This window comes from Phodopus roborovskii, unplaced genomic scaffold, assembly GCF_943737965.1.
Source record: "Phodopus roborovskii unplaced genomic scaffold, PHOROB, whole genome shotgun sequence".
NCBI classification, from domain to species: Eukaryota; Metazoa; Chordata; class Mammalia; order Rodentia; family Cricetidae; genus Phodopus; species Phodopus roborovskii.
This window is the reverse complement of record NW_026126418.1, coordinates 6,762,362-6,788,115: the sequence shown is the minus strand read 5'-3', so window position 1 is coordinate 6,788,115 and position 25,754 is coordinate 6,762,362. Positions and strand designations below refer to the sequence as shown.

At 46.3% G+C, this 25,754-nt stretch overlaps 1 protein-coding gene across 1 annotated transcript in view; it reads right to left on the bottom strand.

The window, feature by feature from the left end:
* The window catches only part of Prr5l (proline rich 5 like), a 166,938-nt gene that overhangs the window by 45,146 nt on the left and 96,038 nt on the right, over positions 1 to 25,754 (bottom strand). The window contains exons 3-4 of the mRNA XM_051184104.1: positions 11,351 to 11,619; positions 10,091 to 10,171 (exon numbers count right to left, since the gene is read on the bottom strand). Of these exons, the coding sequence (XP_051040061.1) occupies positions 10,091 to 10,171; positions 11,351 to 11,514 (245 nt within the window). The 5' untranslated portion in view covers positions 11,515 to 11,619. The remainder of the gene's footprint in view (positions 1 to 10,090; positions 10,172 to 11,350; positions 11,620 to 25,754) is intronic.

Here is a 25,754-nt window from a genome sequence, read left to right as displayed (position 1 = left end):
GTATTGAATTAATTGCCGTTTTCTTCGTTTCACCATCACCTGCTTTTTTAATTAGCTATTGGTGACAGATCTAGCTTGATTGGGCAGCCAGAGCCCAGGCTCTGACCCTAACATAGGTAATACTGCCATATCTGGTGGAGTCTAGATTCTGCCTTTCTTAGGGAACACTGTGCACCCCCTCCTCACTAAAGCAGGAAAGAACAACTGACAGAGAGAAAAGGAAGCCTTCGAGTTAATTCTTTGACCTATAATAATTTACTAGAAACCTAAGTGTTAGATATGATGCTGGGCAAAAGAAGGAAACAGAACTCAAACAAGGGTTTTCTCCTCTCTGACCACTCCATCATTCAATAGCTGAGATTTCTTTAAAAATTGGTCTGGGGGCCTGAGTTGGAGCCCCCCAAGTTAAAACAAAATCAAAAACAGGCATGGGGGCATGCATTTGTAACCCCAGAACTGAGGAAGTAGGGGACAGGCAAGATCTGTGGGGCTCACTGGTCAGACAGCTAGAACTAGTGAGGCTGGTCACTGAGATTCAGAAAGCAAAATGGATGGCTCCTAAGAAATGACACCCAAGGTTGTCCTGCAGTCCTCACTGCAGGTGCCTACACATCACATATATAAACACAGACACACAGCAGACACATCATATACACATACACAGGGGTACACACACAGACACACTGAGACAGACACACACCACACACAGACACAGACATGCGCATGGACCACACACACACACACACACACACACACACACACACACACATTACACATGCACACAGAAATACACACAATCAAGGTATGAGACACATTGCTCCAAAATCCAACAGGTAAGCCTCCTCCCACCTTCACCATACCTGGCTCACTAGGTTTACCCAGTTCATGTGTAAACTACAGCAAGAGGAGACTACAGGTACCTAGGCATAGGTTCCTGCTCTACTCAGAATCTGGCAACCTGCCTTCTCCTATTTTTCCCAGTTTTTCCTAAGGTTTCTTCCTTGTCAACAGAAATGCAATTTTATTTGCTGGAACAAATTAAAATAACAAGGAGTAAGAACAATGTATACTGAAGATGGTGTTTGTTTTTCAAAGTCAATTTACTGGTCATGTGTGTCAAGCCCTGATGCACACAACATTTGTATTTCTTTATTTTTACCTAAGCGATATCTGCAGAGGAGAAGAAACAGCCCCAGTTGTTAACCTAGAAGCTGACCTCAGAGCCAGCAGATCATTAAATCTGGAAGCAGCTGCTTGGGTCTGAATACTGATGGCCACTTCCCTGCTACTGACAGCAGTGAGCAAACAAATGTACCAGACCTTCCTGCTCTCAGCCCTCAGAGAATGTGTGGCTAGTGAGATCCCCACAGAGCAGGATGACTGCAAGAGGCAATTGAGTTCATCCTTGAGATGCTTTTGTGGATGAGCTCCTGGCTTGGCAAGGGTTAGTCATGAGACCTCTACCAGGTCTGCCTGACCCTGAAGCCTACAGCCCTATGACCCCACCCTTCCTCTTCTAGACTCCTGCCCAGGACAGCAGGCCTTGCCCGACCTCAGACCATGGTAGACCCCAGAAAATAGTTAAACAGTAGACATCAGATTGTGGGGAAAAGGGTTGCTGTGGCTGGAGGCTGATGTGAAAGGATCTTTGGGTTCAGGCCATACCTATATGATCAGTTTCACATTCCCGGAGCCCTGGCTTCATTTGACCACAGAGTTCTGCTCACAGTCACTCCACCGAAAGCAGCTGAGCAACAGGAAGGAAATGTTTCTTCGGGACATGTGAGCCCAGTGAAAGCAGAAATAGCATGAAGTTCAGTTAGAAGCCAAAAGGAGCCACAATAGGGACAAAACGGGAACAATTTACTGGGCTAACATGTGTCGCACCCCCCATCCCTACCCAGGCTGTCCAGCTGAGCACTTCCTGTGATTACAGAGACCCTTGATCTCCTCCTCACACCATGTGTCAACAGTCGCCAGCCACTCATGTTGGCTTAGAGGTAAAGCAAGCAGCCAAAGCTGGGTTCCAGCCAGCAGAGGCACAGGGCAGAAGGGACTCTGAGAAGCTGCCTGAATCACCAGTCACCATCCCCCCTGCTTATACAGGAGAGGGGTGGAGGAGCAGGCCAACCAAGTGCCTCTGCTTGTCAGCTTGTTTAATTGTCTTCCCAGGTTAACATTAGAGATAAGGAAGCCACTTTGGGCAGTTGCTACCATTTAGCCAGGATGGGTCAAAAGAATAATACTGGTTGTTAAATATTTGGCCACCCCAAGTTCTCCCTATGCCCTTTGGTGGAACCCACCTCAACTGCTTTCAAAATTTAGGAACAGCAAGGTCCTCCAGGCAGGGCTCCAAACCAGATGTCATAGCTGTGTCCACCCAACCTGACTGCTCTTCCTCTGAAGACCCCCACCAGCAGCTACAACAGGACTGTTTGGAGGCAGTAGCCTTGAAAGCAGTAGCATACAAAAGCTTGCCTTTCAAAGCCCTCAGGTCTATTCCACTGGGATGCACTGGAGTTGGTGTCCCTGGATGGAACACGGTGCTGCCAGTTCCTCATATCTTTACCTGCAGCGCAGTGGGTATCAGTGGGAACACTGAGGAAAAAGGAGACACCCAACAATGGGCACGAGCTAAACTCCTAATAATGAGGCACACCCTGTGTGGGATAGCATGCACACACTTGAATATTCCAACAGCTTCACATGTGGAAATCTCCCAGGTTGCCCTCCTCTGTCCATAAGAGACTACTGCTCAGAGAAATCAAATGAAGGTGGCATATCATGTCTACAGAGGAAGATGGCAAGCTGGGGGAGGGAATATGAACAATGAGGGTTGAGAAAAATTCCTCTAAAAAAAAAAGCAGGCAACTCTTAGACCCCATGAATGACCCTAGACCAGGTTGTGGGTCTACTATGGCCAGGTTGAAACTTTCCAGAAAGTCTAGAAACCTCGATTTTTAGGGAAGAAGGGCAGATTTCTAAACAACACATAGACCAACACATGAGCCAGCTGCACTTCTTTCCAGTTGCCACTTCTTTCTTGTTAAGGACCTTCCTGTCCCCCAAAGACGTTTGTCTCTCAGTGGCCATGCAAGGTGCCAACACAAGATCGGGCAGAGCCAAAGAGGTCAAAAGGCAGCCCTCAAGAGCCCATCCTGGTGGAATAGGTTATTAATCCAGGATGTGGGAGGCAAAGCCAGGTGGATCACTGACAGTCTGAGGCCAGTCTGGTTTACAATGTGAATCCTAGGCTATCTGGGGCTCAAAAAGAAAGAAAAGACAGACCTTACCTGAGTTCCTCCAAAACTAGTAAAGACCATCCCCAGCACCTCTGCTTACTTACCGATCTATCTGTGAAGCCACACCCAGGCGCATCAGGCCTGAACTGGCCTAGGGCAGCGCTATGGGACTCTACTATCTTCTGACAACATAGCAGGCTGGATTTAAATCCCAGTGAGCTAGTGGACTTCTGTGCACCCGCACTACCTCATCCATACAAAGGGAGACAGCATCCATCTCTCAGGTATGACACGTGTACAAGAGTGAGTATACACACAGCCTTGGAAGGGCCTGGCACTTTGTGCTCAGCAAACACCTGCTACACACCTCACACTGGTGTCAGTGTGGAATTTAGGTGACCCCTCTCCTCATCCCCATTCAAAGCTTTTCCAGTCAGCAGGCTGAAAGAGATGGGAATCTCTAAGATGAACTTCCCTATGGGATTTGAGCAGCCTACTTACTCCTCAGACCATCCAAGTCTCACTTCAGCCCTGCCAGAGATAGAACAGTCATGGGAGCCCCCTCTCCTTAAAAATCTCCAGGGTTATGCCACCACCTTCCTCCTCGAGAACAGAAGTGGTGTGGTTGAAGAAAGAAGGAAAATATACATTTCTTGCCTTGGGTCAGCTGCAGCTAACTCATCTCCAGCTTCCAAAAGCCTCACCTCTGAGTACTTACTTCTGCAGAGAAAAAGTCCTCCCTGAGAGCTGAGAGCACAGAGTAAGAAATGGAAAGACAGTTCTGTCCTCAGATGCTCTGTGTACCTGACTGCCACCTGTTCAACCTTCAAATTTCAATTTAGGAACCAACCCTGTCCCCAATCTAATGATGGGTCCATCCTGCTTAAAACACCAGATGACAACTCCCTGCCCAGCTCTTCTGGACTGCAAGCTCTGAGCCACCTGACTCAATGGCTGCCCCAGAAAATGTCAAGGATCCGGGAGAGCCCACCACAAACATTCAGTAAGTGGATAACAGAACCAATTATCCCTCCATGTATAACCCCAACCCAGGTTCTCACCAGAACCAGTGAATATCAATCTTGATTTTTTCTCACTGTTTTCGCTGTCCAGATAAGAGTAGAAGAGCTGTTTGCTGAGCAAGAATATGAGCCACATCTGGACTCAGTCATCCCTGCTTCTAGAAGACTCCTGCAGCTGAGACCTCCAGTCAGGCGTGAGGCTGGAGTATTAAACACCACGTAAGAATTCAGTCAGGAAGGCATGCTGGTTGAGGCAGCACTGTAGACAGTGACAACTGGCCAAAGTAAGTCTATTCAGAAAGCTCATATCCTTGCCTTTGAGGATATCTGAGTCATGCTCTGCTTCCTAAGGCAGCTGCAAATAGAAAATATCCTGATTTATGGTTTTCATATTAACAAAACAGGTGCCTTGACTTTATTTAGGGAAAACGGGCTACTCTGTTTTAAATGGACTTACTGCTAAGATCTGGAAATATTTGTCTATATATTCCTTACATTTTAGAACTTAGCCACACATGGACCAATGTTCTTCCCTGTACAAACTTCAAAGGCTATCTACAAAGATAATGTTTTCAATGACACATCTTAAAAGAAGGGGCTAATATTTGCAATGACTGCATTATGAGATCCAGTTACACAGATGCCTGGCTTTTTTGGCCATCTTGCACACTGGCTCCCACATGCAAGCATTCACTTCTCCATCTCAACTACATTGTGAGAAAGAGGGCCATGGGAAGCTGCCAACAAAATGCCCACTGCAAACATGAGGATCTGATTTGTAACCCAAGACCCACATAAGAGCATGGTGGTATGGGTCTGTAATGCCAGCTCTGGGATTGGTCAAGTTCCTACATCTCATTGGTCACTCGGCTCAGTCAAATAGATATATCCTGGTTTCACCTGGGTTCAGTGTCTCAAAAATCAAGGTTAAAACCATAAGCTCTGTGTGTATGTATGTATGTGTGTGTGTGTGTGTGTGAGAGAGAGAGAGAGAGAGAGGGAGAGAGAGAGAGAGAGATGACATGACCCACAGAGAGAGAGAGAGAGAGAAAGAGAGAGAGATGACGTGACCCACATGTGCAGGTGCCCCTGGAGGCCAGAAATAAATAGAATTAATAAGGTACTTAACAACCTCTGCCCACACCTTAAGAGTACACATACACACATGTATGCATGCATGCACGTGTGTGGGGGGGGGAGTGGGAAGGAAATGTGGAGGGAAAAGAAGGAAGGGACCCAAGCCTAGCTGGGTTCAGAGAACCAAGGGGGAGGATTTAGGTTTTGACACTAGACTGGGGTGATCATCAAAAGGCTTACTACTGCTTGGCTGAATAGAATGAGGAACCGAAAGAGTCATTTCCTCTTCGACTTGGTCTCCACAGAAAGAAGAAATAGCTATCTGTCCTTGTAAGAACTTGGCCTCACCCAAACTTCAGTTCCAAGCATACTCTCTGAGAAGTCCATGTAGCTCTCAAGTTCAAAGTGAGTTCACCTCATCCAAAACCCTCAAGAAATGCCATGCTTGTTCTATCCCTAGGACAATCCTGTCACACTACCCTGTGGAGTCCTCCATAGCATTTAACACAGCATTGTTCCCAAGCGCTCATCATAGCAGCATAGAGCATCCTAACGCTAATTCACATTCATGAAGCATTCCTTCTGTACCAGATTTTGTACAAAGGCCACTTAAGCAAGATCACAGTCCCTACAACTGCCATGAGGTTGGTGCTGCTGTCGCCCACATTTTATGAAGTGAAAAACAGAAAAATTAAGCAACTTCCCCAAGCTCAAAGGGCTTAACTAGTGTGGATTCTGCAGGCTCTGAATCCAGTGGTGCTGGCTTTTTTATAGGCTCTATTGAGCCTGGAACAGATGTGCCACATAGGACTATCAAGATTAACTGAAGAATGAGCCTTCCCCCCACCACATCCTCTTTCCAACATTCCTACTGTCCTATGTGGTCCACCATTATGCCATCCACCCTGTTAAAAGTATAGATTTACCTGCGAACAGGACATTGGAGAAGGAAGAGGAAAGTCAAAGCCTTATGCCTATGGGAATGTGGGGAAAGCAACCACTTCAGCGCTGAGATTCATGGAGCAGCTGTGTCTACAGGTACTTGCAGATATGGGAACATACTGAGTGGCATGCTTTATGCAATTTTAGATGTCCAGGTATGGTGATTTGAATAAAAATGACCCCAATAATTTCATATGTTTGATTGCTTGGTCCCCAGTTAGTGGAACTGTTTAGAAGGATTAGAAGGTGTGGCCTTGTTGGAGGTATTGTGACTGGGGTTGGGCTTTGAGGTTTCAAAAGCCTGTGCCAGGCTCAATGTCTCTCTGCCTGCTGCTTGTATATCATAGTATAAAGCTCTCAGCTACTCCTCCAACACCGCGACTGTCTGCTTCATGTCATGATGATCACGGACTAACCCTCTGAAACTGTAAGCAAGCTCCCAATTTGATGTTTTCTTTTATAACCATTGCCTTGGTCACATTTATTCACAGCAAAAGACAATAACTAAGATACCAGGTCACATATCTGCCTGGGATGAGCTTCATAATCCCAGGTCTACCCTGCACCTCTGTGTTAGGGATGCCTGTCTCCACTCCAGCCACTAGTTTATAGAAACCAAAGAGCAGAACTCCCAGAGGCAAATGTGGCCAAGCTCTGTGTCCTAAAAGCTACAGCTTATTCTAGACTCAAATCACACCTGGGCTGTTGTTCCAACCACTGTAGTTCCCAGAAGGCTGAAGACTGAGAACCTTTGGTGGTACCTCTAAACCGTAAAGAATATCTGGAGGGTCGTTGTTTCTTGGGGTGGGGGGAGGGAGCAGAATCACCACAGAGTAAATGATGGGCTCATCAAGTTCCTGTGAAAGAAACTAAAGCGGAAAAAAGCCCATGGACATCAATTCAACCATCTTCCCAGGAAGAGACTTTTCCCAGACACCACAGCATGGTAGAGAGTGAGGTTTCCCAGTGTGCTAAACTGTGCATACCGCCCTGCACATCCTATGTCTAAGCCCTGCCCCTCCACATGATGGGTTGGTAGGGCCTTTGGGAGATGCCCAGCTACAGATGGGTTTTAAGGGTACAATCCTCATGGCAGACTGGTGTCCCTCTAAGGGACATCTGAAAGCTGGCTTTCCTCCTTTGAACATACAAAGAAGAGGTCATGTGAGCTCATGGTAAGATGGTGATCACGAGTTAGCTATCACCAGAAACTGAGCTAGCCAGCACCTTGACTTTGATTTCTGTGGTTTAAGCCGCTCTGTCTGTGGCACTCATTACAGCAACCTGAGCAGACTAGTGTGGATTTTCAGATGCAGGTGTTCAGGCAGGAGTTCAAATCCAGATCCACGTTTACAGTTGTGCAACCATGGGCAGGGCACATGGTTCCTTTCACTCACGGTTTTCTCATCTACAAATTACATAATGAAGACACCTGTGTGGGGACATAGGAGGTACCTCAAGGTGTCTAGGACACAAGAAATTTCCACAACAGAAACATCATTCCATACCTGTCACTACAAAGGGCTGTCATAGTGTGTATGGAATGATTTGAACTCCTGCCTGAACACTCAGACCACAAAGGTGTTTTGTTAGGTCTGCACCAAAGCTTGGAGAAATTTATACTTTTTAAAAACCAACCTTTGGCTAGGTGGTGATGGCACATGCCTTTAATCCCAGCACTTTTGAGGCAGAGGCAGGCAGATCTCTGCTGGTTTGAAGCCAGCTTTGGGCTTCATAGGATAGACAGAGATACACAGTGAGCCCATGAAAAGTTTGGTGTTTTTGTTGTTGGTTTTATTGTTGTTGTTGTTGTTTTGTCCTAAGACTGGGTTTCTCTATATTGCTTTGGAGCCTGTCCTGGAACTCGCTCTGTAGACCAGGCTGTCCTTGAACTCACAGATATACACTTCCCTCTGCCTCCTGAGTGCTGGGATTAAAGGCGTGTGCCACCAATGCCTCACCGAAAACTTTTAAAACAAACAAAAGAAATTTACATAAAGGAAAAAAATCTTAATTTCAGGTTTTCTGGGAGCATCTCCGCAATGATCCCATTCAGAAGGCCCCTTACTTGCTTCACTGTGCTGTGGGGCAGGTGACATCAGGGTTTGCTCCCCCCTTCCTAGCTGCCCACAAAGATCTTTGAAGCACAATGTCAGGATCTGTCTCCTGAAGTGAGAAACAATTAGCACATTCCTTTGCCACTGGATTATTTATTTATATTTCCACTGGGGATTGAAGACCTGGAGGCAGGAACACAGTGCTTGGAGTAAACTGGGCTCTTTCTTGCAAGTCTGAGGCTGGTGACCCAGCTTTGCCCCTGACACCATATCTTCTTGGGACCTCACTTTCTTCCCTGTAAAATGAGGCCTTGGGCTAGATGGTCTCTTTTGTCTCTTTCCACATTTATGTAATTGTGACATGAAATTCAAGTACATAGGAGGTAGAAATGTAACACAACCATTGCTTACGTGCTGGACAGGCCTGAATGAAAACAGAGCTCTTAAACACCCAACACACTTAACACAATGTAAACAAAGCTTGAACAATGGCCTTGTTTGTTGTTGGCCCACTGCAGGGCTGGGTCTTTAGCCTAGATACTCTCCCATTTAGCATACCCAGAGAGGAATGAAAAAGCTAGGTAATTCAACTTCCTAACCTTAGCTGAGCCTGGGGCTCTGATCCCTGTTCCATCTCTCATGTCACCAAGACATAAACCCAACTGTGCCACCACCCCACCTCTAGCACCCTATGTACTTGGGCTTCCTTTCACTGCAAGTACAGGGACCCATTCACCTGCTGATTCACCCCACAGGAACCCTCCTCCCCAATGAATCCCCATGACCCTCAGATCATGGCATAAGCATCACCTCCATTGTCCCTGGACTCTTGGCAAGACCAAGTCATATTAACATGCTTTCTTCATGTCATCACACAGCTCGTGACTGGTTGACTAATAAACACTTCCCATCGAACTGTACATTCCAGGACAGTGAGGTGGGGATGTGGCTCAGTTGACAGAATGCTCACCCACTAAGCCTGAGACCCTGCCCCTCCCTCTCCCAGCATCTCATAAACCACATACTTGTAATCCCAGCACTCCAGGTGGAGAAAGGAGGATCTGGAGTTCAAGGCCATCCTCAGTTATATAGTTAGTCCAAGGCTAGTGTAGACTACCTGATACCCTGTCTCAAAACAAAATAGCAACAAAACCAAAAACCAAGAAAGCAAGGTCCACATATATTTCCTCTAGCACCTGGCCATCAAGGTGGTACTCTAATATTTGTTACTAAGCCTTTTGTTTGTTTGTTTGTTTTTTGTTTTTCGAGACTGAGTTTCTCTGTATTGCTTTGGAGCCTGTCCTGGAACTAGCTCTGTAGACTAGGTTGGCCTAGAACTCACAGAACTCTGTTTGCCTCTGCCTTCCAAGTGCTGGGATTAAAGGCGTGTGCCACTAACGCCCGGCTTTACTAAGTCTTTTATTAACAGACGTAACTCTCATGTAATCTGGCTCCAAACACTAAATCATTTTGCCTTATACAGTGTTCAATAAGTGTTTACAGACTTAGTGCCAGCTAACTTACATCAACCTGTACCCACAGCACAAAGTGCATAACATACATGAGCACAGGCATCATATCAGAATGAGAAGTTAGATGGTAAAGGTATCAACATGACAGACACAACAACAATTTAACAGGAAGCAGAGGAGCAGCAAGCACTAAGCAAGGTGGTAAGGGTAGAAGGTGAGGAGGACCCTAAACCTACTAATGAGAAAACAGCACTGGTTTTGGCCAGCCAAGTGAGTACCTGATGTTCTCGTTCAGTGCATATAGCTCATTGCTCTGCAAGCCACCCCCTTTGAAAACATTGATCACAGCTGTCTGTACACTGCAAAGAGACAGAAACACATGCTGGTTAGGTGATTTGCCTCTAGGGGCCATTTTTCAAACAGCTCCCAGGGAAGGCTGTGGAAGAGCTGGGAAGCCCTAGGGGATACTCGCAGCCACTTCTTCTGTCCCAGAAATTACTGAGGAGTCTGGGGCAAAGAATCCAAGGCAATTCCTGGCCTCTTCTTCCCCTTGCTCACATGGAGGTAGGCAATGGATCAGCTCTCTGAGAACTGCCAGCACTGGTACCTGCAAGCATCCAGGTAGCATTCATTGTCAGCAGGAGCTGACTTTGTCTGCTTACTACTGGAAAGTCACCATCTTCTCAGATAGAAACTGTAACTGCTTGCCTTTAAAATAGGGTTTTCCATGGGCTTTCCTTGTCCCTTTGTTTCACCCCAGGGAGGGAAGTATACTGGCATAGAGTTAGGCTCTTCAAGGGCTACAGTCAGGGCTCAACTCCACTCAAATCCAGGAACCCTGGTTCAAATCAGCAGCAGAAAAGCTGATTATAATCTTTTCTGTGCTGAGGAGTTTTACAAAGGACAGTGATGCTCAGAACGCCAGAATATTCCAGGCAGCCCTGCTAAGCTGCATCAGCTGATTGTGCCTGATGGCCAGTCACTGAAAAAGCACACAGAGAATTCAGTAATGTTTTCGTTTATCCAGAGGCCAACACAGATTTGAAAACCAGTGGCCCACAGACTTCCAAGCCAGTACTGATGGGCTGATCTGCTTCAGGCATGGTCCACAAGCTCTGCTGGACACCTTCCAAAGCTACATCTCCTCTCTCAAGTACCAGCAGCTCAGGAGAAAGAGACTGTGGCATGTGTATGCCATTCATTGAGCTTTGCACAGAAACACACCTAAGCTTCCTAAAGGGAAAACAGGTGATATGAGGTCACCTAAAAGATCCCACCCTTAGATACTCACCCTATGTAGGGTGTTGAGGGGCATGAACTGGAACTGTAAAATTTAACTCAATGATCCCAGGCTGGTAAAATGGACCCTGAAAGGCTAGAACTCTCAGGGAGCTACCTTCCCTGAGAAAACAGGGGTACTGGCCCCATTTATTACCTGCACCATGATCAGACTCTATGAGCAATGCTCTCTGAGGTAGCAGATGTTCAGCTCACCCCCAGATTACCCCAGATCCCTCCCTGGACCCCCAGGCCCTTACCTGTTCCAGGCAGAGTTGGAACTCAGCTGCAGAGCCTGCCGGGCAGCCTGGAATCGGGGTAGCTCGCTGAGCACTGGGGAGCTCATAAATCGTGGTCTGGGACGGCGGAAGGAGCCCATCTTATGGAACTCAATAGGCAGGAGGGGAGCAAGGCCTCGGGTCATAAGTCCAGGTAAGGCTTGAGCTGTATCTTCTGGACCAGACGTTTCTGGCTACCCTCAGAAAAGGCTGCTTCTGGGCTCTCTTAAAACTCCACTCTGAGCCAACACCTGAAATGAGAGGCAGCCTCTACTGAGAACCTGGCTGAAAACATGTAACTAAAGGATGTTGGCTGGACTCTCTAGCTAAATGATCCTAAAATCAATGACACAGCAACAGACTCTATTGCCACTGAGGTTCCTGGTGTGTGTGTGTGTGTGTGTGTGTGTGTGTGTGTGTGTGTGTGTGTACACTAAGCACGGACCTAGGGCTTAGAGCATGGACCAGCACCCTATGACTGAGATACACACAAAGACAGCCTTTGTGAATGCCTCACATCAAATGTAAAATCTCCTTCTCCTTGACAATAAAGATCCTCTGCCCTCTGTTCCATCAGTCACTACGTGCTGGTCAGTATTTCTCAGGCCATGACTGCTCCTTCACTCAGGCATCCTTTCCTACCTGCCATTTGTTTATGCAGTCCATCAGGACATATTTAATGTTCGTTGTATAATAACCAACATGTCAAGCACCCCAAATCTCCAAGGTCCAGGCCCTGCCTTCCAGAAACTCCCACTCTATGGTAAGGATGACTAACAATTTCTGTACCTGTTCATTCAATAAATACATATTGAGCCTATATAAGCTCCAGGCACTGAGGTACTGGGTGATGATAAGATGATAGACAGCCATGGGACTGTCCCATCTGTCCCATGCAACTGTCTTATGACCCCACCCCAGGCCCCTTTCCAGGCTTTTCAGCCAATTCCTGTTCTCCTTTACCAGATGATCTTCTTTTTGCTTTGTGCATTTCTAGATCCACCTAATTCAGTCAAATTGGATCATATAATCCTGTTCCTGAGCAGGGCTAGTGTGCAGATCTGTAATCTCAGAGACTCAGAAGGCTGAAGCAAAAGAATCCAAATCAAAAGCAGTCTTGGGCTACAGTGTGTTAAGGTCAACCTGAATAACTTAATTAGACCCCCATCTCAAAATAAAAAGTAAAACATTATAAAAAGTGTCAGCAAGATGGATCAGCGGGAATCCGCCATCAAGCATGACAACCTGGAATTCAATCCCTAGGAAGAGAGCCAACTTCCACAAGTCATCCTTGGACTTTCACATGCACAGGAATAGAGAGAGAGAGAGAGAGAGAGAGAGAGAGAGAGAGAGAGAGAGAGAGAGAGAGAGAGAGAGAGAGAGAATAAATATTTGTCTTAAGTAAAGAGTACTGGGGATGTAACTCAGACATAGAGCACTTGCTTAGCATGTATGCATGCCTCAAGCTCTTCGGTCAATGCCCAGTTCTTTGTAGCAAAACACAAGATGATTTGTAGCTCTTGTGGGAGGCAATGGCTTTGCAATGAGCCTTGATTCTGGGGTTCAGGAACTAACACAGTTCCTCCCAAATCTGTATGACTTCAGACAGTGTGAGTGCAGTGTTCTCAGGTGCTAAAGGATCAACCTCACAAGGCTGGGAAGGATGAAATGAGATCAGCTGGCATGCCCAGCAGCATGGCAGAGCACTCACTGGGCCTCCGGGACTGCTAGCTCCTTCCCTGTTTGTCTCGCAGCACTTTTGGACCCATCATTGCAACCACTTCAGCAGATTGGAGTACTGCTGGAAACAGCCAAAGGCACTTTTTCTTAAAGTTTAGTAGATTACATTCAGGGAGTGCTTTTGTTTTTGTTTGTTTGTTTGTTTGTTTGTTTGTTTGTTTTGAACTACTTCTGGTCAAGTTAATTCAGATAAGTCCCAGATACTAATGAGGAAAGAAAAGGAGGAAGATTCTAGCTATGAATGTCAGCCTGCAAGTTGGCAAGGAAAGTCCCATAGCCTTGGCTGCAGCATTGGTGGACAGGACAGCCAGCATCATGACAATGCAACTTCTCAGGAAGGCATGGAGGTGCTGGTGGCTTTGTGTAGACAGTGGACGCACTGACACCAGATTCACAAGACCATAGGAAGGATGATTAGTCCCCCTTGTAACTCTGTAACTGCTCTCCTTAAGAAAGCAGTTTTGTATGCCATTTTCTTAAACAGTCTTTGCCTGGAAACCCTGAGTACTGAGAAAATCAACAGTTATCAAAATTGACCAATCAATGTTGCAGATGCCTGTTATGTTCCTGAGAGGGTGTCAACAGGTTCCCAAATGCCCCCAAATGTTGAAGGATCTATCCACACCAGTGATGAGGGTAAGGCAAAATAAAACCATGGATCCCTCAGCCTCAGAATACTCATACTGGCTGGCTGGAGTTTTCACATGGCAACAAAGGTCCCTCTACTGAGACAGGACGCCTCCCTGGGCCCTGCTTTGGAAGGCCTGTGAAGTGCAACTCACTGGGATTCCTGGGTATTAACTCACTATATGAGGATTTTAAACCAAAGGCAATGAAACTGCTGCCCACTCCGGGACACTAGCTCAGCGAAGCAGAAGGCTGCACAGGACACATTGCCATGGGCTGCACACATGTCACTTCTCCTGGGAGCTGAGATTCCAGAGCATCTAAGGTGGCTCCTACTTGTCCATGTCTCAGCTACAGCTCCTAGGTCTCATTCCAAGCTACCTGAGCACCCCGCACGGCACCCGAAACAGCCCTGGTCATGGCACAGCTCCAGCAGCATGGCCTGCACGCTCATTATAAATAAGCCCAAAGGACTATCAATGACCACAGTGACCACACCCCAAGTCTAGGACACACACTCTGACTTTACAGCCCCCAAACTTTGTCTTTCTCAAATGCTAAAAAGATGAAGGGAGAATGTGGTCCATATCATCCCTGCTTGTCACAGAGCCAAGCAGCTGCATGGAGACAGCAGCAGGAAGCTATAGGACATGCTGACAAGGGCCCGAAGAAAGGCTGGCACACCCTGTATACACCTGATAAGGCACTGGCCCATCAAGCACTGGCTTGTCCTGACCCACATATGACAAGTCAGAAATGACAAGACAGACAAGGCCTAGCAGTGCAGCCATTTAGAACCAACAAATGTGGGCAAATGAGAAAACATATTTACCTAAAATCTCCAACACAGGATTAAGCCAACATGGCCTAGAACTTCCATTGAGAAGTTCTGCAGTCCAAGAGGCCATTGTAGGAAGACCTTGAAGGCAGGCAGGAGATTGACTCACACTGAACACACAAGCCTTAGCTCACTACATGAATGAAGCATGGGCAAGTTGTCTGATGGGATATTGGGCACTGTCACCAAACTGGCTTATGCAACCCTCACAAAATGACATCTGAAGTTAGAGAAGTTAAGTAACCAACCTGAGGACCCACAGCTAGCTAGAGGCAAATCACTGATGTGTCAAGGTCAGCCTGCCTTTCCAGCCCATCTCCACCTTCCACACTACTAAACTGAGACAGGATCCCAGAAACAAAGCTACTGAGTTTGAAATGTCCATCACCAGCTTTCATATCAAAACCTAAATCTCATACCTCCGAGATAAGCGATCTACCAAAATCAACTCCACAGCCACATGGGATTGGGATAGAATGAACAAAGGAAGAGAAAGGACACTACAAAGAAATGCAGGCTGTGCCAGTCAGTCAGACAGACAGACCGACAGTCACCTTTACCCACTGTGTGACCTTGGACAAATTACTCAACCTCTGAAGCTTTTTGTGCAGTAGATAGTGTTAATGACCATAACTGGTCAACGTGTAGAGAATAATTGTCTGTGGGGTGATCGGCTAAAGACAGATGTCTCTAGAAGGCAGCTGGATACTATGTCTGTTCAGCAAAAACAGGTAGTTTTTACACTTGCGGCCTAACAGTTCCCCAGCCTCGGATTTTGGGTCAAATTTATAGTAGGAGGCATATATTTGATCTGTGGATTATGGGATTAAATACAATCTGATTAAGTACAATCAGAAAGTAGTTTGTCCCATAACATTCATGCCATGGTTGTGATAATCCACAGGGCTATCCTGCCAGGAGTCATTACTGTAGCTCACAGACTTCACAGCTGTTGATGGCTTTTCTCTTAGCAGCTTACACAGCACCTTCCATTCAAAAAGAGTCTTTCACTGGCCTAGACTTAGTTCATTCGGCTAGACCGGTTGCCCAGTGAGCCCCAGGGACCTGCCTTCCCAACACTGGAATTACAAGCACACATCAACACACCTGGCTTTCTACATGGCTTCTGGGAAGCAAACTCAAAGGTCTTTATTCTTATGTGGCAAGAGCTTTCTGATTGAAACAACTCTCTAGCTTTTACTTCACTTTTAATAGCTACAATACTTTATCAAGGGTGGATGATTCTTTCTTCCTCCTAATACACTACAGTCATCTTATATTACTCTGTGTTGGTCTTCTTTACTATTGGAATAGCAGATGAACCAGCCCACTTAGGGGAACTCACATTTTATTTAGGAATTTCCCTATGGAAGGACATTTAGGAAGATTCCAGAATTCTGGAATTGCAGAAGATGAATCCATTTGTAGGTCTTGGGGCCCTGCTGTGCTTCTGATGGCTGGGTCTAATGGTTCTTAGCCAGCTTCACTCTGTGGCTCTAATGTCCACCCACACAGCAGTCCAGAAATAGGACACAGGAAAGGGCTAAAGGGAGATGTCTCTGGCTTCAGAGGATAAGATACCACAAAGCTATGTCACTCTGGGCTGTGGACCAAGGAGTCATGATGGTTATTCAGAGGCAGGCAGAATGACCTGAGGGTACCTTCTAGACAAAATCTCACACAGCCCAGGTTGCCTTTGCATGTAATATGTAGCTGAGGATGGCTTTGAAATTCTGATCCACCTCTGAGGTTACAGGCATGTGCTACCATAACAGGTTTATTTTTATGTCTTATTCCCAGAACTCATTAAGTATTACCTTAAACAGCAGAAGCTATGGTGAAGTTAAGCTCTTAAAAGCAAGTGATTATCCAAGATCCATGGGCTCTACATGCAACCTCAAAAAAAAAAAAAAAAAAAAAAAATGGAGTGAAGAAGATGACGGAGCAAAGAAGACAGACAGCAGCACAGCAAAAAAAAAAAAAAAAAAAAACTGAGAAGGCAGAAACAAAGACAGCAGTGGCACAACTATAAACCAAGAAATGCCAGAAGTCTCTCCGAATCAGGACAGGGGAAAAAAAAAAAAAAAAAAAACGGTCTCCCAGAACTTCCAGAAGGACTATGGCTCCAAGATACCTTGACTCTGGACCTTGGCTCTCCAGAACTGTGGGTAAATAAAATTCTGTTGTTTTAAGTCACAAAGGCTGTGGTAACTTATCAAGGCAGCTACTGGAACTGAATACTTACTACATACATAGCCTTGAACTATCTGAACTACAGCGTCCATCAAGAAGGAATAAGGAGAGTTTCATTGGTGAGATGTTGTGAAGATCAGAGATATTGGCTAGGAAGTGCAAGGCATGATTCCTATAACTGTCCAGGGAATGGTCCGCGTAGAGAGGAACTTGGATCATGAAACACACACAGCAGAGGCCATACTGATATCCATGGTCTGTGATGCCACTGGAGGCATGCTGATGTCTATAGTCTGTGCTGCCACCAGACAACGCGTTAATGTGCGATCCATGCTGCCATTGGGGGCCAAGTTGATGTCTGTGATCTGGGCTGCCACCAGCTGCTATGGGCAAAGAAGCTTCTGCAGTGGTGTTGATAACTACTGGCTCATAAATGAGAATGAGAGACACTGAAGGCTTCTGGACAACCTCCCTGTCCCAAAAGAAAGAGTCCAGAAAGGAAGCTATTAAAGCTTAAAAACTGTGATAAAGATGCTGACATGTGGCTCTTCAGCTGATGGCTTCTGGCAGGAAGGGAGTGGGGGAGCTCAGTTTTCTTTAAATGGCTGGCCACTGAGAGTTTGATCAATGAGTATATGGGCAATACAACTTAGACTTGGTGGGTTTTTTGTTTTGTTTTGTTGTTTGGGTGGGGGGTGAGGGGAGGTGCAAGAGTAGGTACATCATACAAAATTTCTAAATAATAAATAGTAAAGATGTCATGTTAGGGAAAAAAGAATAAGAAAATGTCCATGAGTATATTTAATCATTATTTCAATCTTACTTCTGAGAGTTCTTTCTCTCTTTGTTGTTGTTGTTGGCTTGCTCTGGTAAGCTTACAGGCCAGTTTTGTCTTGTGGAGAAGCTGTGTCTGCCATTTGTGTTTTGGAGTTTGCTAAAATCTGCATTATCCTTAATAAAAAATGTATTCTCCTGGCCTGGGGCAGGCACAGATAGGATGATGTTATCATTTGTAGCCGGGAGCTGACTCAAAACAGGTATGAGGATACCAGCACCACCATCAGAGAAAGCTGAAGTCTAGTGTCTCTGCATTGAAAAAAAAAAATTCTCTTCTGAAGAACCAAGCTACCTAAATTGTCATGTAACAATGCTTTAAATGAGTAGATCTAGGTGCTGTATGGTCCACTTCAGTTCTCTTCCCAGTTGGGGTTTGGGTCCCACAAAGCAACTTTGAGGGTCATAAAGCCCCAGAAAGCATCATTGGCCTGGCTCTCTAGATGTCCCACATAGTTTCTTTGCCAAGCTCTTCACCCAAACCCCATGATGGGATTCTTGGAAAAGAATCTGTTGCCCTACTTTCTCCCTACAACTGGCAGGTCTTGGGTTTGGGATCAAGAAAACAGGCTGTGTATGCCACACACAAAAGCAGGGATTGGACATGGAGATGCAGAGGGGCACAAAGACAGAGGTGAAGATGAGGATGGAATGGGGCATGAGGACAGGGGTGAGGATGAAGGGTGAAGTCAAGGGTGTGGGTGAGGATGAGGGTGAGGGTGGGGGTGGCCATGAGGGTCGGGTGGGCATGAGGACAGGGTGGAGATGAGGATGGGGTAGGGATGAGGATGGGGTGGGGATGAAGATGGAGATAGAGATAAGGGTGGAATGGGGATGAGGGTGGGGATGGAGCATGAGGGTGTGGGTGGGGATGTGGATGGGGTGGGGATGAGGATGGAGGGGGTATAAGGACGGGGATGAGAATGGGGTGGGGATGAGGAATGGGATGAGGATGAGGATGGGGTGGGGATGAAGATGGGCATAGGGATGAGGGTGGGATGGAGATGAGGGTGGGGATGGAGCATAAGGGTGTGGGTGGGAAGGAAGATGGGGTGGGGATGAGGGTGGGTATGAGGATAGGGTGAGGATGGGGTGGGGATGGGGGTGGGTGGAACATGAGGATGGGGTGGGGATGAGGATGGGGTGAGGATGGGGTGGGGATGAGGATGGGTATGAGGATAGGGTAAGGATGGGGTGGGGGTGGGGCATGAGGATGGGGTGGGGATGAGGATGGGGATGGGGCATGAGGACAGGGGTGGGAAAGGGAATGAGGAAAGGGATGGGGATGAGAACAGGTCCTAGGAATGGGAGTGGAGGGATGGAGCATGAATACAGGAACAGAAATAGGATCTGGGGATGGGGATAACAAGCATAAGATCAGGATTAAGGATAGGGCCTGGGGACAGGGCCTGGTGGTGGGAAATGATACAGGGACCCTACCCACCAGTGCAAGGGTAAAAGAAGATGTTGCAGTTAATGAAACATGCAAATGAAATCCACTAAGATTCCAGCTTGGCCTCTGAAAAAGGAAGTAGAATCATGACACAACAGTTTAAAATAAACAAGTGTGTAGCTAGTGATGACTGGAGGCTTCCAGGAAAAAGCCACTTTGGTGTAAATAACAAAGTCAAAGACAGAGCCACCCAGTCTGACGGAACCTCCAGGAACAAGAGAAGAATCCAGTTCCCAGCCCACTTCACATGCTCCCCCAGAGCTCAGCAGCTCCTGCCTTGCATCCTGAACACAAAAGCAAGGGTCTCCGTGAAGCACAGGGACTCAGGCCCACATTCCCAGTCACTGTAACTCAGCTGAGCAGCCTTTGTGATGACAATGGGAATGAAAGAGCTAGTTACAGGGCCCTGGCAGATAGTGGGCACTTGCCATATGTAATCCTCATCTCAAAAGCACACTGAGGAGCAGTGACCTGGAGATAACCAGACCTGCTACGCTGGTTAGCATTTTGTCTATTTGATACAAGCTAGAGTCATCTGGGAAGAGGTAATGTCAACTGAGCAACTGCCTCCATTAGATTGGCTTGTAGGCAAACCTATAGGGCATTTTCTTGACTGAGTTGATTGGGAAGGCCCATCCCACTGTGGGCAGTGTGCCACGCCAGGCAGGTGGTCCTCGGGTATATCAGCAAACAAGCTGAGCAGTACAAGAGGAGTGAGACTTAAGTGAGCAGCAAGCCTCTGTGTCTCCTTCAGTTCCTGCCTCCGGGTTCCCGCCCTGTCTTCCCCTCATGATGGGCTATACACTATAAGATGAAATATACCCTTTCCTTCCTAAGTCTTTATCATGGCAACAGGTACCAGCTAGGACACTTATACTCACACTTACTCAAAGTCCATGAAAGCCCTTGCACTGGCCCCTCCAGTCACCAGGAGGCAGGTTCTATTACCATCCCCACCACACAGAGAAGGATGTGGGGGTACACAATGGCAAATTTATCTAAGGTCCCGCACTCATGAGAAAGTGTGATAGGACAAGAGTGCAACAACAAAGAGCCCACAGCACTCAATGTCATCTGTCACTGTGTCACATCAGTACCTTCAAAGACCCCCCCCCAAGTTCTGAGAATAAATCTTAGGCCCATCCTGAACAATCTTGTCTCTAGCCATTGCATGCCAACTCACTGGCCTGCATCACTGCTGCCATCACCTTCTAGTACCTGCCTAGATGCTCCCCACACACTGTGCCCTTTGCATAAAGTATTTCCTATCCCATTTTCCAGGCTCAAACCCACAATCCGTCTTCTAATCAAACAGCCTTCTTTTCCCCTTCATCCCTTCATTAGTTCTCATCACCCCCAAAGAGCCTCCTCCTCATCACCTTTGTGGTCTTACCACAATTGCCTTGTAAACATGTACAAAACTGTTAGTTTCATTGCAACATAATATTTATATTGACTCTTTGGAGAATTTTATATCATGCACCCTTTTCACACCCACTTCCCAGTCTCCCAGGCTTTCCATCACTCCACCTGCCCCAGCCCTGTGATTCCTTACTCAACAAAGAAAGGAAACAAACAAACAAACAAACCAAAGAAGCCCAAGTCCGATTTGTGTTATCTATTTACTCACTGGATCATGGTCAAAGTCTCAGTGGCCTGTCCCCAAGTAGAACTGAGTCCTTCCCCTCCAGCACCCCCACCGGAAGTCATCAAGTGTGGAGAGCTACACTTCAACATCCTTATCACACTTTACAAAAGTTCACTATGATGGCTTCCTGTTTAGGATGTTATTTTTGAGACATGTTGGGGGAGGGTAGGAAGGGGTTGTCACAGAAGCAGTCCATGTCCTCTTTCTCAACTGTGTGTCTGCAATCATCTGTATCCCTGCCAAAGTAGATTCCTCACCCTTTACAGTCAGTGGAAGCATGGGTCATGAGCCTCCATATGGTTTCTTGTGACAGCATAGGCCACAAACACTGCCCCCGGCTGCAGTAAGGTCAATGACCCAGACATGATCCTTGGTGGCAGCCCAGACCATGGGCATCACCATGGCCTTAGGTAACAGTGCAGGCCACTCGCATCAATATGGCCCTCAGCAACAGCACATTCCATGGACACCAACATGGCTTCAAGCCACAGCAGAGAGCATGGATATCCACATGATATTAGGCAGTATCACAGGCCTCAGACATCAACTTGGACCCCTGCTGCATCGGGACAACTAACCTTATAAGCAGCATCACAGACCACAGTGGTCCGTCCAAGAGGTTCAATCTAGGAAGTGAACCATGTATCATCTCCGGCCTACATCATTGCCCAGAGCCAGAGCTATCCTGAGCCTGGGCAGTGTGTTCAGGAGCTGAGTCTGCATCTTCATAAGTTCCAGACTGCTGGACAACACTGGACAATGGTGTTTCCCTGTCACCCCAAGCCCTCTCTCACAACTGTCACCTCTGTCACATCTCCAGCTGCGCCTCTCTTCACAGTGCACCTACTGCTCAGCTCTTCCCACCTTTCTCACCTCTCCATCACACATTCACTCTAAGTAGTGGTAAGTACCCAGCAGTCCCCTTGCCTGTGCCAGTGTCCAGTATTGTTACTTTTTAAAAGGCCCATGTTCTCAGGTGCCCTGTGGTACCCCACCCACTGGGATGGATGCTATCCAAGGAGGCTATCCAAGAAGGAAGGCTGAACACAGCTGTGTGTATATCATTCTGCCAATACCATAAAACAGCTTGGGGGTCATTTTTATATTTCAATTCAGATCATAAGTTGACTATGGAACCCTGTGTGGCAGAATTTTTGTTGGCTTGGTGCCAGAGAATTAGCAGTTAGCCCTAACCCGACTGGGTCACACCTGGCCTAGCTTTGCAGAGTTAGCCCCTAGCCCTAACCCATCTTTTGTTTAGAAGATACCCTTTGTCTTTCTTGTTGCCATATGTGAATCTTATCTCAGAGTTTCCCAAGGATACAAAGCTTATGCAAAGCTTGGTTCAGAAAACCCAGAAAACTCTTATGGCTGTCTGCCCAGTGCCAGGATTTCAGGCACACACTGCTGCACCTGGTTTGGCATGGGTACTAGGGACGGAGCTGGGATCTTCACTCCTGTGCTGTAGACACGTTACAGACCCACCTGAGAATCTGCACTTGGCATTGCCTTTTTGGAAGCCTCATTCAAGTTGTTCTGAGCACATGGTAATAGACTAGCTAAAGTGTAAATATTGAGAAAAATAAAAATGCCCTGGCTGTAAGGAAAGTGCTTCAGTCTGTTGAGGCTGAAGACCCCTGCAGCTGATAAAGGCTAAATACAAAAGTGTCTCTGAGTCTTCTTTCCACAGACCCAAGTGAACCCTCATCCACGCCTCGAAATAATAGAACCCTGGACCACCCTGGATCATGCTGGTTCCTCCTTAGGGCTACAGTTTCGTGACAGACACACCAAGGAAGTCTCTTTTCTGTATACCCTTCTGTACCTCCTGAATTTGAAACGGGAACCTGGATTATTTATTGAAACAAACAAAGACACCAACAATGGCTCTTGTGGCTCTGGAAGGAAAGAAAGACATTAGGAGGAATAGGTCTGCCATTTGATCAAAGATGTGTTTAGAAGGCGGTCAGAAGCAGAACTTGGCTTTTGATCTCAAGTTAGGGATAACAATTACAGTCCATTGGCTCATGTGCTTGTTCACTCAGTTTATTCATCAGGGAACACCATAGCAGGGCTGCTATGGGGAAGACTTGGAGGCTAAAAGTAATTGCTGATGGAAGAGAACATGAAAGATCCACTTTTTTTTTTTTTTTTTTTTTTTTAACCACATGTCACAAACTGACCGAGACAGGCCAACTCTGACCATAGCAGTGAGTAAGGAGCAACTCACTTGTCATACTAAACAGCACCTATCCAGGTCAAAGAACGCAATCACTGCACAACCCAATCAGCTTTTGACACTGGGATAGTAGCCCAATTTTACCTGACCTTTCCCAGAATGTGTATGTGTGTGTGTGTGTGCTCATATGGTGGATGTATACTCATGTACATGCAAGTAGAGGACAGAGGAAAAAAATCTACAGCAGGGGGAGCCATCCTTTATCCCTCTCCATCATTCCTCTAAGATGGATTCTCACTGAGCTGCAAGCTTGCCATTCCGGCTAGGGTGGCTGGCTATAAGCTCCTGGAATCTGCCTGTCTCTTCTTTACAATACCAGGGGTTAATGCCATGTCCAGCTTTTCACATAGCAGCTGAGGATTTGAACTTGGGTCATAAGTCTGCACTGAACCATCTATCTCCCCAGACCTGAGAGTTTTTTGTTTGTTTTGTTTTTCAAGACAGAGTTTCTCTGTATTGTTTTGGAGCCTGTCCTGGAACTAGCTCCGTAGACCAGGCTGGCCTCCAACTCACAGAGATCAGCCTGCCTCTGCCTCCAGAGTGCTGGCATTAAAGGCATGTGCCACCAATCCCCGGCTCGACCTGACATATTTTTAATGTGTTTTTTTTCAAGGTAGTTTTAACTGCTAATTGCTAATCAAACTTACTCAGCTGGCTGGGCCCTTTAGAGACCAAACATATAGGTGTTTGTTTTACCCACCATAACTATGGCTTCTAGTATTCTCAAACCAAGGCAAGCCACTTCTCTTCCCACAAAGTCAATTCACTAAGGGTTTGTCCTCCCACTAGCCAGGATTCTCTTCTGCCAGCTGTGTGGTCTCCTAATTGTTGATTCTGCTTAGAAGTGTCAACAGTAGGTACCTCAGAGAGACACCCCCATAAAAACTTGATCCCTAGCACAGCACAGCCCACAACCAGCTTCATCCAATAATTGTCTCCAATGCACCACCACAACAGATTCACGTCTTAACTCCATTTCTCTGTCTGAGCTCACCATTACTCCATCATCTACTGAACACAATATCTCTCTGTTACACACACAGAAATTCATGGAAATAAAGTGAGCCTGTAGCACTCCAGCTATCTCAAGAGAACAGCAAAGCAAAGCCCTCTGAGCCAATACAAGAAACCAAATCCACACCCCAGGGCCACTGGATGAGAACCAGGAAGAGGCTACTATTAAGTGTAGGATTGTTAGGTGGTGGTGGTACATAACTTTAATCCCAGCACTTGGGAGGCAGAGGCAGGTGGATCTCTGAGTTTGCGGCCAGCATGGTCTACAGAGTTCCAGGACAGCCAGGGCTACAGAGAAACTGTCTGGAAAAACCAACCAGCCAAACAAACAAACATTAAAGAAGAAGAGGAGGAGAAGGAGGAAGAGAAAGAAATGACAATAAAAAAGAGTAAGATTATTTCATCCGACAAAATGCCTAACATGGCAATTTTATTATCATTATTACCATTGGTTGGACTAATGTTAACTAGCACTAAAGGCTGGTTGTGATGGACCAGACCTCAACTTGCATTTATTATCATCAGTAATTTCCACCCAAATCCAAAGAGGCCAGCTTTTTCAGATTATTACCTGTTTCATAATTCCTATGTAAAGCATAACAGGATGAAGCATGGAAAATCACTTGCCCAAAAGCTGAACACCAGCAAAAGCATCCCAAAGAGCAATCCTACAGGACCTCCTTAGTCTGGGCTCTCAAGCCCTAGGCTGCACAGGACCCTTCACATCCCCTTGTGAATATCATAGACCTTTTACCTCATCCCCCTCTCCCTCACAAGAGGAAACCTTGCTTCTCCAGAACACGTGGCAAGCCAGAGTCTTCGGATCAATTGTTCTTTCTGAGACTGACCAGCCCTGACAAAAGGCGAAAGTCCTTCAAAGCCAAGGTTCCACCTGTCTTGCTATGCTGTAACCTGATACTGAGCACAGCACTGGGTACCCTGAAAACACCCAGAAGTACTTTTAAATGGGTGAGTTAAAAGTAATTTTCTAAGTCCCCAGGAAGAGCATTACAGAGGGGCTAGAAGAATTCTTTTCACTGACGACTGATCGTATATCCATCTAAGCATTACTACTCACAGGGACACTGTGGACCAGAACCACATGGGCAAGAAATTCTGGGTCAGTTGATTGATCAGTGGCACTTAGAAACCTAATAGGAAAAAGATGCAGATACCACAGCAGAGCACACTCATTGTCTCAAGGACCAATGTTCAAAAGTCTATGGGGCGGCTCAGAGCAAGTCAGTGTGTGCTACACTGTGAGACCCTGTCTCAAAAACGAACAAACCAAGACAACATGGAAATCTCTAACACAAAAGGTTTAAGGGCAGGCACTGGGTCCTACAAACAAGATGGAAAAGGCCCAATGGGAAAGATCAGCAAATTTCCCAGCACTCCCTGGTAACCAAACCGAGAATCTAAATGTCCAAATTTGGACACTCTTTTACATCGGAGCAAATAGCAAACAGGATACAAAAGCCTAGGGATTGACCTCGACTCAGTAGAGGTCACTAATTATCTGGAGGACTCAGGACACTGGTAATTTAGTTTCACCTACGAGTAACTATATGACGTTATTACTTTGACCAGAAAACCCACTGTATAATTACCACAAAAAAAAAAAAAAAAAAAAAAAAAAAAAAAAAAAAAAAAAAAACTTCTTTGGTGCAAGTTAAGCAAAACTGTGGGAAACACTTCTTATTTACTCACCTTGATGCCCCCATTTAAACATCAACTTTCTTGGAATGCACATGGTTTGGGTGTGGCCCGTGAATGTCATCCACAGTGATTCTGCAAAGC